This window comes from Mastigoproctus giganteus, chromosome 5 (genome assembly GCF_048544385.1).
Source record: "Mastigoproctus giganteus isolate SK-2022 chromosome 5, ASM4854438v1, whole genome shotgun sequence".
Classification (NCBI taxonomy): domain Eukaryota; kingdom Metazoa; phylum Arthropoda; class Arachnida; order Uropygi; family Thelyphonidae; genus Mastigoproctus; species Mastigoproctus giganteus.
Genome location: NC_143579.1, coordinates 196262493 through 196279089, shown reverse-complemented (window position 1 = coordinate 196279089; position 16597 = coordinate 196262493). Strand labels below are relative to the sequence as shown.

The window sequence follows — 16597 nt, the reverse complement described above, 5'->3', positions numbered from 1 at the left end:
GTGCCTTTTTTATGCTTAACTTCAACAATTTCTCCTCCACTTTGCTCTCAGTTATTACAAAATCACTTAGCTCCCTGTTAGAGTTTGATAAACTTCTGCCACCTCCCTCATAGAATAACTCCTCATGTGTGAATGTAGATGAAAAATACTCATTCAGTTTAACAGCAACCTGAGCATGATCATCAATAGTCCATCCATCTATGTTAAGTGGTCCAATCTGATTCATCCCTTTCCCTCTACAGTTTACATAAGTAAAGAACTCTTTGCTGTTTTTCTTTGCATCCTTTGCCAAAGATTTCTTGTAATCTGCCTTCGCCTGCCTAACCTGTTTTGTGACTTGATTACAAGACTAGCTTATATCTGCTATAGGCCTCTGTGTCACCTGATACTTTATATGCATCCCATACATTTTTCTTCTCTGCCACCAGCCTCATTAATTCGTCTGATATCCATTTAGGCCTAAACTTTTAGTTGGAATGAAAAGCATAGTAGCCCCCAAAATTAAGTCCCTGAAGGCTTCCCATTTAGAATTCAACGTTGGCAACATCATCAGTTGATCCCATTGTACAGAATTTAAAAACTGTCTGAGACCCCTGTAGTCACCTTTACGAAAGCAAAAGCCCTTCCCTTTAGCCTCGATGGTAGTTACATCTTTAAGTAATTCCCACATCAGTACATTGTGATTGCTGTCACCCAGTGGTTCCTTTTTCTACAAATTCTTAATGCATGAATAACCGCTGCTGATAATCAGATCAAGAGTATTACTCCCCTTGGTTGCATCTCGAACATGTTGCTGTAGAAAACAGTCATCCAATAAATCCACAAAAGTCTTGCCAGGGTGCAAGTGACCAACCCAAAGTTCCAGTCAATATCTGGAAAGTTAAAACCCCACATTATAAGACATTCTGATTTACTGGCCCACTCTATTTCTCTGCACAATTGCTCATTATACTCATCAGATTCATTAGGCCTATAACACGCCTACTCTCATTTTTCCTTTCCCAGGGTATGTCTGCCAGGGGCAAAATTTGATGATATTGTGGAGCAGATAATATCTTTTAAGGGCACAAAAGGTGATAATGTTTATGTCACACCTAACAGACTCAACATTGCATTGTCCACCAACATCAATTAGATGCACTTCCTTAGATTTTTGTGTGTTTCTTAACTAATGGCATAACCCCTCCTCCCTTCCTGTCCTGTCTATCCTTTCTGTACACATTGTACTCCCCAAATTCTAATCCTGCACTGCTTATGTCTGTGTGACAGCACATCTCTGATATCCCAACAATATCTGCCTTTGACGACTTGACTAGCACTTCAAACTCATCAAATTTATTAACTATACTCCTAGAATTGGTGTACATGCACCTGTTTCTACTCTTAGTTACCCTAACACAGCCCATGTATTTACTTGTTCCAATATGAACTCCCAGCAGTCCTAGAAATCCCCATTGCCTTGCTTTCCAGACTGCTGCTGCTGCTGCTGCACAGACCAGGCTGAAAAAAATTCTACCTCTTGAGCCTTGCACAACCTCTCCGGGGCCAAATTGATCGATAAGATTGTCATCATATACTCCCTCCTATCGTGTGTGGGCAGAATTGCAAACACTTTCACATTCAACCCTAACTCGCGACTTTTTTTTTCAACATCGACGTGTACTTGTTGAGTAAATCTGCAGATCTCTTACTCTTAATGTCATTAGTTCCAACGTGCACAACAATATCACCTTTTATGCCCTTAAAAGATATCTGCTCTACAACATTATCAACTTTTGCCCCTGGTAGACATACCCTGGTCCTGTTCCACCTATCAAAAATTTTTATCAAGTTATTGAGAATTTAAAAAAATTGGGGGTAGATATAAAGTGTTCATTATTTAATGGCCCCAGGGGTTTCCCCACCTCCGCTATTACTGATATAGCGAGTAACGGATATAACGAGGAAATTTTGTCGGTCCCTTGATGCTCATTATAACCAGGTTTGACTGTATATATTGATAATGCATTTTTTTTTAATAAAAAATGCACTAAAAATGACCTAATATAAGAAAAGACTGCTAAAATAAATCGAACTCCATGATATAGTGCCAGTTTTGCCTGATACACACTTAGCTCTCAATTTTCACACAGAGGAATTTCTCAAAGGCCTTTCTAGTAATCGGTCTTAAGTCAGTTTTCCCTCTGAATTGTTCAGTGTCTTTCCTTACCTGCAAACTGGTCTATGAACACATGCAATTTATGCGTCAGCTCAATGAAGTTAAAGTTATACTTTTGAAATTAAATTAAAGTACCCTTTAATTTCATTTCAAAAGTATATTAATGAAAAAAAAATTCTTTCATAGTGTCAATCTATGCATATGTTATTCTGAAACCACTCTTCAAGCTACAAAAGAATAAATGATAAATAAAAATCTTCAATCTAAATTAGTTTTTTTATATATATACAGGGTGTTTCAGTTAAACGTTTCAGACTTCTAAGAGGGGTAGAGTACATCCTGACAACTCGAAATCATATAGCAATGTGGGGTCGGAAATGCTTTCCTGAAGCGGTGTTGTACACAGAAGCACCATAAAGAAAAGAGACCGTAAGTGAGAAATCGTTTTAATAATACATGAAAAGAAGCAAAAGGTACATGGATTAAAGTAAGTGTTCGAAGTTTCTTCCACGGGCTACAATGCACGCCTCACATCTCCGACGCGTGGACATCCAAACATTCTGGAATACTCCAGGCGAATTTCTTCGGCAGCTACTGCGATTCTTGCAACCAGCTCCTCAGCATTGTCAACAGGGGTGTCATAAACTAGCGATTTCATATGACCGTGAAAATTCCTTCACAAGGGAAGGAATTTTCAACACACATAACGACCATATCTGGGCGGTCGAGAACCCGCATGCAATACGCCGTCGTGCAGCACAGATTCGATTTTCGGTCAATGTATGGGCCGGTATTATGGGAGATCACCTCATCGGCCCTTACCTGTTACCGTGTCGTCTAACCGGACCTATCTACTTGATCTTTCTGCAGCAAGTATTGCCACAACTTTTGAGAGATGAACAGATTTCTGCATCGACGCAACAGACAATGTAGTTCCAACACGATGGAGCCCCTGCCCATTATAGTGGAGATGTTCGTAACTACCTGGATGTCACATTTGGTCAACAGTGGATCGGACGTGGTGGTCCCGTGCGTTGGCCTGCTCGGTCACCCGACCTATCATGTCTTGATTTTTATTTCTGGGGTCATATGAAATCGCTAGTTTATGACACCCCTGTTGACAATGCTGAGGAGCTGGTTGCAAGAATCGCAGTAGCTGCCGAAGAAATTCGAAATTCGCCTGGAGTATTCCAGAATGTTCGGATGTCCATGCGTCGGAGATGTGAGGCGTGCATTGTAGCGTGGAAGAAACTTTGAACACTTACTTTAATCCATGTACCGTTTGCTTCTTTTCATGTATTATTAAAACGATTTCTCACTTACGGTCTCTTTTCTTTATGGTGCTTCTGTGTACAACACCGCTTCAGGAAAGCATTTCCGACCCCACATTGCTATATGATTTCGAGTTGTCAGGATGTACCCTACCCCTCTTAGAAGTTCTGAAACGTTATACAGTAGAATTCCAGTTATCTGAAATTTCAATCACTCAAAAAAATTTTCCATTTTTTTTTTTTTTTTCACTTTTATTTTTTCCCAAACTTACGCATTATAATGGATATATATATATACACCACGGAAACAAACAGCCATTGAAGCATTTTAGTGTTCGGCAGATTGATAATAGATAAGTCAAATCATAAAAATTGAATGAGGACCAATTTATGTTTGATGAAAATACAAAATCCCGTAGCAGAAAAAAAGATCGACATCTTTCAGGCAGCAGAACATTTGCAATTATTTTTGAGCCGCAACAGCATTGGCAATTATTTCTAAGCTATATAAGCCAGTACAGTATAAAATGTGGACATAATAAATGATTATTACTGTAATTTTCTTTCATTAATTTTTTTTCCCTGCTTCCCTTTTATATACAGATTGAGTGTATTTAGAATAAATTATCCAAAATACCCCAGGTCCCAAATGCTTCAGATAATTGGGATTCTACTGAAATTTATCCTAAAAATCTCAGTAAATCATGCATTACCTTTAGAGCTCTGAATTTTTCAATAAGTGGCTCATGAGCAAGAAACTGAATATCCTTTAAATAATAATAAGTTTTATTTGTAGAACTTCCTTTGTTGGGTTTGCTCTTATGCCTTGGTTCAACAGGATAAATCCCTTTCAATATACACAGTCGTCTATAAAAATAAAAATAAATTTTATTCAAAAATACATATTTTTTTTAAAAGTGGCACATGAGAATGAATAGAATTTATGCATAAATATTTTACATACCTACATACACACACAATGTTCCAGAAATTAAGAATGTAATCTACATAAATGCAAACAATGGATTTTTTCCCTTTTCACTTGCTTTTATAAAAAAAAATTGCAGTATCTGGATCTCTGAATATAGCTAATAATTATTTCTTAATAAACTAATAGTTATTTCTTATTGATGAGATACAATAAGAGTGAAGATTTTGAATATAAGGCAAAAAGTAACATATAAGCCCAAGTTGATCTAACCCAGGATACTGCCAAATAACATTTAAAGCAAGCCTACTTACCTTGCATATGGATTTTGTTAAAAAGAACACTGAAGTTATAACTATAGTACTAACTCCTAATATTTTTACCAGCACACAAATTCTCAAAACTCTAAAGCCAAATTTTCAAAAATATTTTATTACAAAATTAAAGGTATGAGTAACTTGTTAATCAATAAAAGAAAACAAACACTTATTTAAAAATAACAATTATCAACATCTTTATGTAAAAACTATTGAATTTTAGTTCAGTTTGGTTTTTAGTAACATCTGTCACAAGAATGTATTACTTTATGAAACATCTTAATATTTTGAAGACTAAATGTGCAAGGCATAATATGTTATGGGTTGAAATTAACTATATAATATCGATGTAAATACACCATAGTTTAACCATAAATTTAACTACATAAGTAGTGTAAGGGCATCATTTGATTATATCTCATATTTTGGTTACCTTCAACAATGAGATACCAGGTATTGCGCTACTTCGAATAAATAATGTTTCTCTAGTAGAGGAGACTACTGTTGTTGGTGCCCACTGAGAATATATAACAGTAGTCTCCTTTCCTAGAGAAGCATTATTTATTTGAAGTAGTACAATACCTGGTATCTTGTTGTGAAGGTAACCACAACATCATATTTAATCAAACAATGCAGTTACACTACTTATGTAGTTAAATTTATGGGTAAACTATGGTGTATTTACACCGATATTATATAGTTAATTTCAACCCATAACATTAATATGCCTTGTGCATTTAGTCTTCAAAATATTATCATTATCTTCACTATTTGGCATCTCTCATATTGTGAAATTAGCTTCGCAACCGTGATGGCATGTCTGCATTATCAGGGTATCTGCCCTCCAACCAATGAGTGAACCAATAAGCTCCAAAATGCGTCTGAGTGGTGGTGCCCACTGAGAATAAATAAAAGTAGTCTCCTCTACTAGAGAAGCATTATTTATTTTAAGTAGTGCAATACCTGGTATCTCATTGTGAAGGTAACCACAATATGAGATATAATCAAACGATGCCATTACACTACTTATGTAGTTAAATTTATGGGTAAACTATGGTGTATTTACACCGATATTATATAAGAAACCTCTTAATAGACAATATTTTCAATGTAGACTTTCCTTGATGGAGGTCTAAGCATATCTTGTAATATATATTTGTAAATTAATTGTTCATATTCTTTAATTGATCAATAACATTTACTCGTATCTTTAATCTGATAATAAAAGCCTACCCCATCAAAGTAAGGATTTTAGGTCTTATAATGAATGATGATTTAATTTGGTAACTATATTTAAAGATATTTGAGAATGTGCATATAAATGTTAAGAGTCAGTACTATGATTACACATGTCGTATACTTTCACAACACATATTCAAAGTAGCTATTTTACTTTATTTGGAGGAGGTATGCTGGATTCTGTGATCAACTTGCCTTTGATATATGTGATTCTAGTGGACTGCAGCATGCCATAGAGGTCAAAAATATAAGGTTCCAATTTAAGGTACAGTGATTAGTTTATTTAATCACAAATTCCCTTCCCAGGTGACACTCTTTTTTTATTTATTTATATCTCTCATTTATATTACTTCATTCAATTTTTCAGTTTAAAAAAATCAAGAAATAATTGATAAAAAAATAAAAATAAATAAAAATGCCTGTGTTTGGATTTGATCATATATATATATATATATATATATATATACACACAGTCGATTCCGGTTATTTGGGACACATCGGGACTAGTACATTTTCGCCAGATTAAGTGGCTGCCCCAATTATCCGAAGTTTCACGATACAATGGACCCCCGGTTTACAATTGGTTCCCTGTACAATCAAATCACGTTACAACGGACTCACCATAGTAAAGTACCATTCACTATACGATGTGTAGTAAGCACAGGTCATTGTGATCACGTTTGTGAATTGAATTTTAATTCTATTAAACAGCGATCCTAATTAGCGAAAATAGGAGGAATATTATCCGCAGGCTATAAAAGTAAAGATATATTAAGCACAAATTTACCCTTTATGACCTTACCAATTAAAAAAATTAAACGATACGTTAAAATCAGAATAATTAATACGTACTGTAATATGTACATACTAATTAGTTGACATTTGTGGGTGGGGGTTAAAATTTAAAACAGTAAAAAGATAAGCAATCAATAACAAAGAACATGGCACACACAAATTGCAAGTAACACGATATGCGCAAGTGAGAACCGGAGTAACGAGTTACAAAGCTTTAAAAATAGGAATGAAGAGAAGATTCGGAAAATTAATTTTTTTATATAATTGAAGATTCCATGGAAGTTTAAACACATTTCACCATAATAACCCACAGAATTCCAGTTGTCTGTATTATCGCAAATTCAATAAAATCGAGTTTACTATTCGTTTATGATGGATTGCACTAACAGAAAAGCCCAATAAACAGGTGACTGCTAATTGTTTTTATTGTTTTATGGTTGTGATCTCCAGAAATCCGACTGTACCAGGTGGTTCGGTCGGAGACAATCGTAGGATAATCTCCAGTGCTGCGGTCTCCTGCCTCGATTAAACAGCATGCTGTCCCAATTCAGCAAAGTAAACCCTGGCTATTTTCTCGATTGGGTTCTGTTTTTTAAGATTTGCCCCAAATAAATGGCTGCCCCAATTAACCGGTGGCCCAAATAACCGGAATCCACTGTATATACATACCCAAAGTAGTAATAATACACATGAAAATCTTTTATCCACTACTGGTTCAACTGTTTTCATTAGGCTTATAATATCCTGATTTAGAGTGTCAGTTAATTACTTGGGCAAATGCATCAATTATTTAATTTCAAATTTAAAAATTAACTTCTTAAATTAATATCACAAACTCAATTCCTGGTTGACTTTTTGAATGATATATGATTTATCTTTCTAAATGCAAAACTTGAAGCCAAAATCATGAATAAACAGTTACAAACCACTTAAGAATGGTTTTGATAATATATAACAGAATTTTTGGATAGATAATATGAAACTTTAAAATGGTCTCCAGTCCCTTTAAAAAATCATAAATTATACTAAAGTAAACTAAAATAAATTATATCATAAACATAGCAAAACTTCATAAATCTTACATTTTTTGAAAATTTTATTTTAAAAAAATCTAGAAATTATTCCACAAATATTTATCTACCATATACACTAGCAAGATAAAAATTAACCTCTGGTATGCAAATTATAAACAGATAATATTTCACAGGAATACATTCACTATTTATGTCAATTATTTCAATTAAAATTTCAATGTTTTGATTTACAACATGCTTTCTAGCAACACAACCTTCATAGATAGAAGACTAACTATGGTAACACTTGATTACAACTATTACAAGCTTTAGTACAGAACAGGGAAGTTCTGAGCAGGAGATTTTGATACGTCATTTGCACCTTGTTTTATTTTTGTACTGAACAGTCTCAAGCACAATTATTGAATATGCACAATTTAGATCTGGAGAATGTTTAGAAGAGAATTAAGAAACAGAACAAGTTTTGAGTATTATCTCCTACTTTATTACTGTTGCCATTAGCAAATTTCAAAGTATCTCATAAGTCTGAAAGCATAGGATACATGTGTTTTTTTTTTTTAATGCTTTTTCTTTTTTGTCACAGTTGTGATTGTTGCCACCAAATAAAGATGATTTTTTTGTAGTCAATGAGAAGTTGTCTCATTGACTACTAGTTGTAGTCAATGAGAAGTTGCAGAGATATTAAACCTGGGCATAGAGACCCCCAATTACCAAATCCTGTGTATAGGCTGCTGGCAAAATTAAAAGAGATGGGAGGTGTTGGACAAAGATTACAGTGGGCCATCATGGAGAGTTCTGATGAGGTAACAGCAGCATATGAAAGGTTTGTACTTGGCCTGAACTCTCTGTATTGCATATCTACAGAAACTGGGATATCAAAATACACTTTCTTCCAAACATTGTCAACGAGCATGGAGAACATCTGGAATGGTTCCAGTGAGATGGCATGCTTGCTCATTACAGCCATACAGTCAGATAACAGCTGCATGAACAGTTTCTTCATCACTGGATCAGAAGTAGATAACCAGTAGAAAGGCAACCATGATATCCCCTGACCTCACGCTTTTGGACTTTTACCTCTGAGGCCACATCAAGGCCAAGGTATATGCTGTGTAACTATGCCTCTAATAATTCATGCTGTTCTCCTGGACTGGTAAAAATGTTTCCATTGTTGTTTGTGTGAATGGTTTATACAAGGTTCGGTTTTAAATAACAATGCATACAGAGCCACTACACAAAAAGTGCCACCTATGAAACAAAGGCATAACAGTTGACCTTGAACTTTTCCATAGTTGTCTGCAAAGTCATGTTCCAACATGCTCATTTGCTTTGCAGTGAGGCACGATTTCATTACTTTGTGTTTTTGCAGTTTGCAGGAAAAATGACAGACAAAAGATTCAAACAACAAATCAACTTCAAATTTTTAACAAAACTAAAGAAAACACCAATTGAAAGCATGAGTTATGTTAAGTTTACAGGGAAGATATACTATGTCAAGATCTCAAGTGTTTGAATGGCAAAAAAGATTTTTAGAAGGCAGAGAGATAATGTAGTAGTAGTAGTAGTAACAGAGGCATGTGATGCAAGAAAGCAAGCATATGAGCTTATGAAGCAACAGCCAAAAAAATAAATAAATAATAATTTCACACAACCATTCCCTATAAAAGTTTGTCCAGTTCCTCCTTGAATTTATTTAAGTCATCAACTTCCACAATGACAGATAAAAATCTGTTCCAGCAATTGCCACCCGCTGGCTAAAGGCAAATTTCTGCACATCTATTCTACACGTCTTTCGTCAATTTGAATTTATGCCCCCTCGGGTTTGTAATCTGAGCAAGCGGAAGAATTCAGCGTGCTCAACCCATTCAAGGCCTTATACACATCAATCATATCACCTCGCAGGTGACTAGTTTCCAGCCACTGCCATCTGCAGAACTCAAGCCTTTCTTTGTAAGATGACCACTTCATACCCCTCACCAATCTTGCTGCCCTTCTGTGTACACACTCAAGCAACTCTACATTCTTTCTAAAATGAGGCCTCCAGACCTGTATGCAGTACTTAAGGCGTGGCATGACCACTGCCTTATACAAAAGGATAATCACCTCCTTTCCCCTGCTAGCAAAATTACCGTATATAATTAACAATACCCCATGACCTGCTCTGACAGACTGTCCGCATTGCTCAGAAAACTTCATATTTGACTGCATAATCACTCAAGTCTTTTTCATTTTCTACCACCCTAAGTGTATTTTCGCACAGTTGGTACATTCCTCTGGGGTTACTTCTACCCTTATGCAGTACTTTGCATTTGTAAATGTTAAACTAAAGTTGCACTTCTCAGCCCATCTGCCCAAATTTTCTAGATCCTGTTGCAGTAGCACACTGCCATTACCGTCATTAACAACCCTGCCAACCTTTGTATCATCTGCAAACTTCGACACTAAGCCTAATATCAATATCATTGATACATATACAAAACAACAGTGGGCTCAATACTGAACCCTGTGGCACTCCACTAATAACATTAGTCCACGAAGAGCAGCATCCACTGATTACCACTCTGTCTTCTCCCACTCAACCACCCTTTTATCCATTGTAGCAACTTACACCTAATACCATACTGCTCCAATTTGTACAGTAATCTTCCATTAGATAGTATGAATCAGAGCTTTACTACTCAATATGTTCTACGTTGATAATAATATTAGAAAATATTAAAAATTTAAGCATCAGGTTTAACCCGATTCAATAATTTTCATTCCTGTGATCACGACATACGGTCGAAAAGCGTTGTCAGCTTCAGGAAGGAAAATCGTTTTGAATATTTTCGTTAAATTCTTTTAATTGCGTTAATTTGATTTTTAATTGTTTTGAATTGATTTGAATTGTGTTAAATTTATTATTTAATTATTTATATTTTATCTAATGTACCGGTAAGTTGTCGATTTTTTCGTTTTTTCCGGTTTAATTTCTGGAGGGTATCATACAGAAGTGTTCTACGTACCATATAGAGGTAAACTCCTCTTATTATTTTCTAGTAATCTTCCATGCGCAGCAGTGTCAAAAGCTTTCCTGAAATCCAAGAATATGATTTCAAAATTATTTTTTGCATCTAGTTCCTTTGTAACAACAACATACTATCCAATCAAATTTGTTAGACAAGACTTGCCCTTAACATACCCATGCTGTGTCTGAATTATTGCTGCAGTCTTGTCGAGATGATCCTGCAATGCATCTTTAACCAGTGACTCCAGAATTTTACCCAGAACAGAAGTTAAACTAACTGGTCTGTAATTAATCATGTCACCCTTAGATCTCCCTTTGTGAATTGGGGAAACATTTGCACATCTCCAGTCTGTGGGGACTTCCCCTGAGTCCAAGGATGCTCTCGTAATTATGGCTAAGGGTTTCCTTAGGTCCCTTGCTGCCTCCTTTAATATAACTGGATAGATCCCATCAACCCCAGGTGCCTTTCTTAGGTTTAACTTCAACAATTTCTCCTCCACTTTGCTCTCAGTTATTACAAAATTATTAAGCACCCTATTACAGTTTGATAAATTTATGGCATTTTCCTCCCTCATGTGTGAATGTAGATGCAAAATACTCATTCAGTTTGTCAGCTATCTGAGCAGTATCATCAACAGTTGAATGGTCGATATCAAGTGGACCAATCTGATTCATCCCCTTCCTTTTAGAGTTTATATAAGTAAAGAAGTCCTTGCTGGTTTTCTTAGCATCCTTATCAAAGATTTCTCGTAATCTGCCTTCACTTGCCTAAACTCCATTGTGACTTGATTGCAGACTAGATTATATCTACCATATGCTTCTGTGTCGCCTGATAATTTATATGCATCCCATGCATTTTTCTTCTCTGCTACGAGCCTCATTAGTTCATTTGACATCCATTTAGGCCTAAACCTTGAACAATATTTCTCAGTTGGTATGAAAAGCCTAGTAACTTCCTCGATTAATTCGCTGAATGCTTCACACTTAGAATTTGCTGTTGGTAACATCAGCAGTTGGTCCCACTGTATAGAATTAAAAAAAAATGTCTGAGACCACTGTAGTCACCTTTACGGAAGCAAAGACCCTTCCCTTTACCCTGATGGTAATTATATCTTTAAGTAAATCCCACATCACTGCCACCTAGTGGTTCCTTTATCTGAAAATTCTTAATACATAAATAAACACTACTGATAACCAGATCAAGAGTATTACCTTCTCTGGTTGCCTCTCGAACATGCTGCAGCAGAAAACAATCATCCAATAAATCGACAAAAGTCTTGCTAGTGTGTTAGTGACGAACACACAAATTCCAGTCAATATCTGGGAAGTTAAAATCTCCCATTATAAGATATTCTGATTTACTGGCCCACTCTATTTCTCTGTACAATTGTCGTTCTACTCATTAGAGTCATTAGGCCTATAACACGCTTTTACTCTTATTTTTGCTTTCCCAGTGCTTATGTCACACCAAACTGACTCAACATTGCACTGCCCATCTATGGCAACTGGATTCACTTCCTTACATTTTATGCTTTTCTTAATTAACAGCATAATCCCTCCTCCCTTCCTATCCTGTCTATCCTTTCTGTACGCAATGTACTCCCCAAATTCCAATTCTGCACTGCTTATGTCTGTGTGACACCACATCTCTGATATCCCAACAATATCCACCTTTGATGTATTGACCAGCCCTTCAAATTCATCAAATTTATTTAATACACTTCTAGCATTGGTGTATATGCAAGTATACATTCACCTATTCTTATTCTTAGTTACTGTAACACAGCCCATGTATTTATTTGTTTCATGATGACTGCCTGAAACCCCCAGAACACCCAGCCCTCCAGGCAGCTGCTCATTCTATTAGAAGTAGTGCAAGAATCACCTTCACCTCTGGCTGCAGTTACTTTTAACCTTTTTCAGTCTGTGAATTCCCCCCCCCCCAGCTAGCAGTTTTCCAACCCAACTAACACTGCCTCGATAGCATCAGCAAACACTCTTGCACCCCTTCTATTTAAGTGTATCCCATCCCTGTAAAAGCAGTCTCTCCTGTTAACAAGCACAGACAACGCTGAAAAAAATTCTACCTCCATGAGCCTTGCACAATCCCTCCAGGGCCAAACTGATTGACAAAGCTATCATCATATACTCCCTCCTATCGTGTTTGGGCAGAATTGCAGCCACATTGCAATCAAATGCATATATCTTGCATTTGATTGATAAACTTTTGTTTTTGTTATTTGAGGAATTTTTGGCATATTCTACTTTGGCAAATTACTTTGGTCATAGTGTGCAAGTTCTTATGGTTTGTCATTTATTATGTCTGTACAAATAGTGTGCTCACAGGCTGATCTAGATGTTGTGCAGGCAAAAAAAAAAAAAAAAAATTCATGGGGAGTACTCCCTCCACTTCTTCATCCAGGCTGTGATCAGCTAACCACTGCCTGGATGAAGAAATTATTAAGAATTCTCTCGGTCTCCAACAGAACTGGAACCCAGCCCTCTTCATATGAGTGACAAGAGGAAACCCACTATATACTTTTTCAGAGGATAATTGATGGGCAAATTAGTGAATAAATGGGAAGTGTTGGAGATGCCAATTCACTAGAAACAGTAACCTTTTTAGGTCCTCCTTATTCAAGGATTGCTTTAATTCAAAGTATCCTCATTTGTCAATAATGAAGAACAGTTATCATTCCAAACGTGAATAGTGCATTGGTAATGTTTCATGAGGGTAAAAAAAAAGTTGAATTTTTTTTAAGGTTTTACTATGACTGAAGGGAAAAACTTACCTAAAATCTTTGAGTGACAACTGAAGTTTTTTTATAGCTTGTTTCCTGCTGATGTAGGTGACAGCTGCACCACTCTCTCCCTGAAAAATGTATATAAACAAAATTTCACATTAAACTAACAAGAACTCACAATCTTATTAAAATAAATTGATATTCTTCCTTTGTTTTTAATTTTATAAGAAATGAAACAACAAAAAAACCTTCATATATATATATATGAAGGTTTTATATAGGCACTACAAAAGTTATCTACTTGACCATGAGAATAATGTCACCAAATTTCTCTTATTTTATTAGGGTATGACTTTATAGTTAAAGTTCAGAAAATTTAAGGAAACTAACATGAACAATGTACTTCCAGTTGCAGGTAACATGGATCTGAAGAAGATATAGAGTATAGAAAAATTCATTAAATTTCTCTGTACTCCTACATCTCTGAAAGTGCCTTCATCAAATGAAATAAAATTTTGGAGCAAGCAATTCAAATAGGGAGAGGAATCATTGGAAGATTACCCAAAGGCAAGATGCATAACTCAGGCAACATAATCATCAGAAATGTGTGAAAAAAAAAATTAACTGAGAGCGATGAAAGACACATGACTAAAGGCTGCATGAACTGCTCATGAAACTGCCATATTAGAATCACAAGTTTTGTGCATACTTCCTGATAAAAGACAGATGCCAAAGCTATGTTCTCACTAGATCCAAACTCTACTTCAAAAGAAAGAAAGAGAATTGACCGACAACAATATTGCATGAAAATGTGAATATATATATATATTCACACACACACACACACACACACATATTAGTAGAGACGTATGATGCAAGAAAGCAAGCTTATGCAGCATCAGCCAAAAAAAAAAAAAAAAAAAAACCACTTCCACTTCACCCCCAGTATGGGGATGCACCCCCCCAAAATAAGTTCAAGATCAAGGCAATGTTTTCCTGGAATTTAAAGGGGATTCTCTTTGTATCTCAACAAGACTACAGTCTCTGACAAAGTTTACTGCTTTCACATTTTAGATTGCATCATCCCATAAAAAAGAAGAATTGATCTGCACAGCTTTAGTGTGGCAATTTCTTCTTTGAAGGAATGTGGATTCGAAACCTTACTTCAACCATTCTGCAGTGAACCATTTGGTTCCAGAAATATCATAATTATGTTTGTAAACTTTAAAAAGTTTATCACTTTACAGATTTTTTTAAATTGATTTAGAATTGGGTTGTTTCTCAGTGAGCTAAAGAAAAATTTTTATTTTAGAGAGATGTAGTTTCTCTAAAAACAAAATGGAGCAGATGTATTGAGAAATAAAAAAAAGCACTTACCTTCTACCTTGTGTCTTAGATACCTTGGTAGATAACTTTTATAATGCCACTTATTAAGTATTGTTACAGAAAGTATTTAAATCTAGCTAAAATAATTTTTTTTTTTTCCCCATGAAAATCCTAAACAAGAAAGGTATTAGAACTTATAGTGCTTAGTAATGTGCATAGATAGAACACAGAAGATAAATATTGACATTAAAGATGAATTTCTGTAGACTGTAATTTTCAGGAAATACATGTGAAGGAAGACTGTTCCAGACTCACCACCTCAGATGTGGGGAAATATTCCACAGTAGGATGTTGATGATGATGATGATGAGAGAGAGAGAGAGAGAGAGAGAGAGAGAGAGAGAGAGAGAGAGAGAGAGAGAGAGAGAGAGAGAGAGAGAGAGAGAGAGAGAGAGAGCATTGTTTAGAAGAAAAATAATGCCAAGAGCAAAAGGAAACAATATTTACAAGGTGTGGCTATTAAATGAGACTTTCAATAAAATAAATACAATGAAATAGTTTGTATTTTATAAGTTATCCTCTTCAAAATAATTGTCTTAGGCCTGCACATACTGTTCCATGTTTCTTCCAAGCACAGAAACATTTCTGGAAGTTATCTTCTGTAAGTCCCTTTAACACATCAGTCGTGTGTCCCCCCCCAATGTCTTCAATGGACTGAAAATGGGTTCCCTTAAGTACATTTTTCATTTTAATGGGAAAAAAGTCACAAGGAGCTAGGTCTAGCTAGTAGAGTGCGTGCACACACAGACAGAGCAATTTGTTTTTTGGCTAAAATGCAGATAGTGCATTGTGTGCTGGAGCATCAAACTATCCTTCCATAATTCAGGTCTTTTGAATTTTTTCAAGCAGCCTTATTAGAACTTCAATGTCGCATGTTTGATTGACAGGCTGATTTGGTGGGATGTATTCAGCCAAAATAATTTCTTTAATATCAAAGAAAACAAGAGGCATGGTTTTCATTTTTGATTTTCACATTCTTGCTTTTTTTTTTTTTTTTTTTTTTTTTGGTTTGGGGGATTGTTATGTCTTCCACTGTATTGACTCTCTTTTAGTTTTTGGGTTGTACTGGAACAGCCAACTTTCATCACAAGTAACTGCGGTACTCAGAAAGTCTGGATCTTCTTCAATTTGTTTCAAAACATCTTCACAAATTTGGAGTTCTCATTCTTGATCTTCATTCAAAATTTTTGAATGAAAATGAAACACTTTTCTCATGCCTAAATTTTCGGTTAAAATTTCTCTTAATTTTTTCTTTGTTCATATTGAGTTCTATGCAGCTATTCTAAATGCTTCAATGATGCTCACTTCTAATCAATATCCTTAAGAGTCTTTCCGGGCTGTCCAGCTGTCAGGAATACCAGACAGCCCAGTCATTCACTGCTTTCTGCATTCTCTCTTCCTTCTAAAAATATTTTATGCCATTCAAGCAAGTGAGCTTTTGACATGGCATCTTCCCATACACTTAATATAACAACTTATAACTTTCAGTTGGTGTTTTGTTTGGTTTTGTGAAAAAATTTGAGGTTGATTCATTGTTAGATTATTTTGTCTGCATTTTTCTGGAAAAACTGCAAGGTAATGAAAACCTGTCTCAATGCAAAGCAAATGTTGAAATGTGACTTGGCAGACAACTAGGGAAAGGTTCAAGGTCAACTGCTGTGCCTTTGTTTCACAGGTGAGACACTTGGTATGTAGTGGCTGCACAAGCAGCCTCATTA

At 35.6% G+C, this 16597-nt stretch overlaps 1 protein-coding gene across 1 annotated transcript in view; it reads right to left on the bottom strand.

Moving 5' to 3' along the window:
- The window catches only part of LOC150085972 (pescadillo homolog), a 76551-nt gene that overhangs the window by 55034 nt on the left and 4920 nt on the right, over positions 1–16597 (bottom strand). The window contains exons 2-3 of the mRNA XM_090373623.1: positions 13542–13621; positions 4143–4296 (exon numbers count right to left, since the gene is read on the bottom strand). Coding sequence (XP_090229749.1) covers positions 4143–4296; positions 13542–13621 — 234 coding nt within the window. The remainder of the gene's footprint in view (positions 1–4142; positions 4297–13541; positions 13622–16597) is intronic.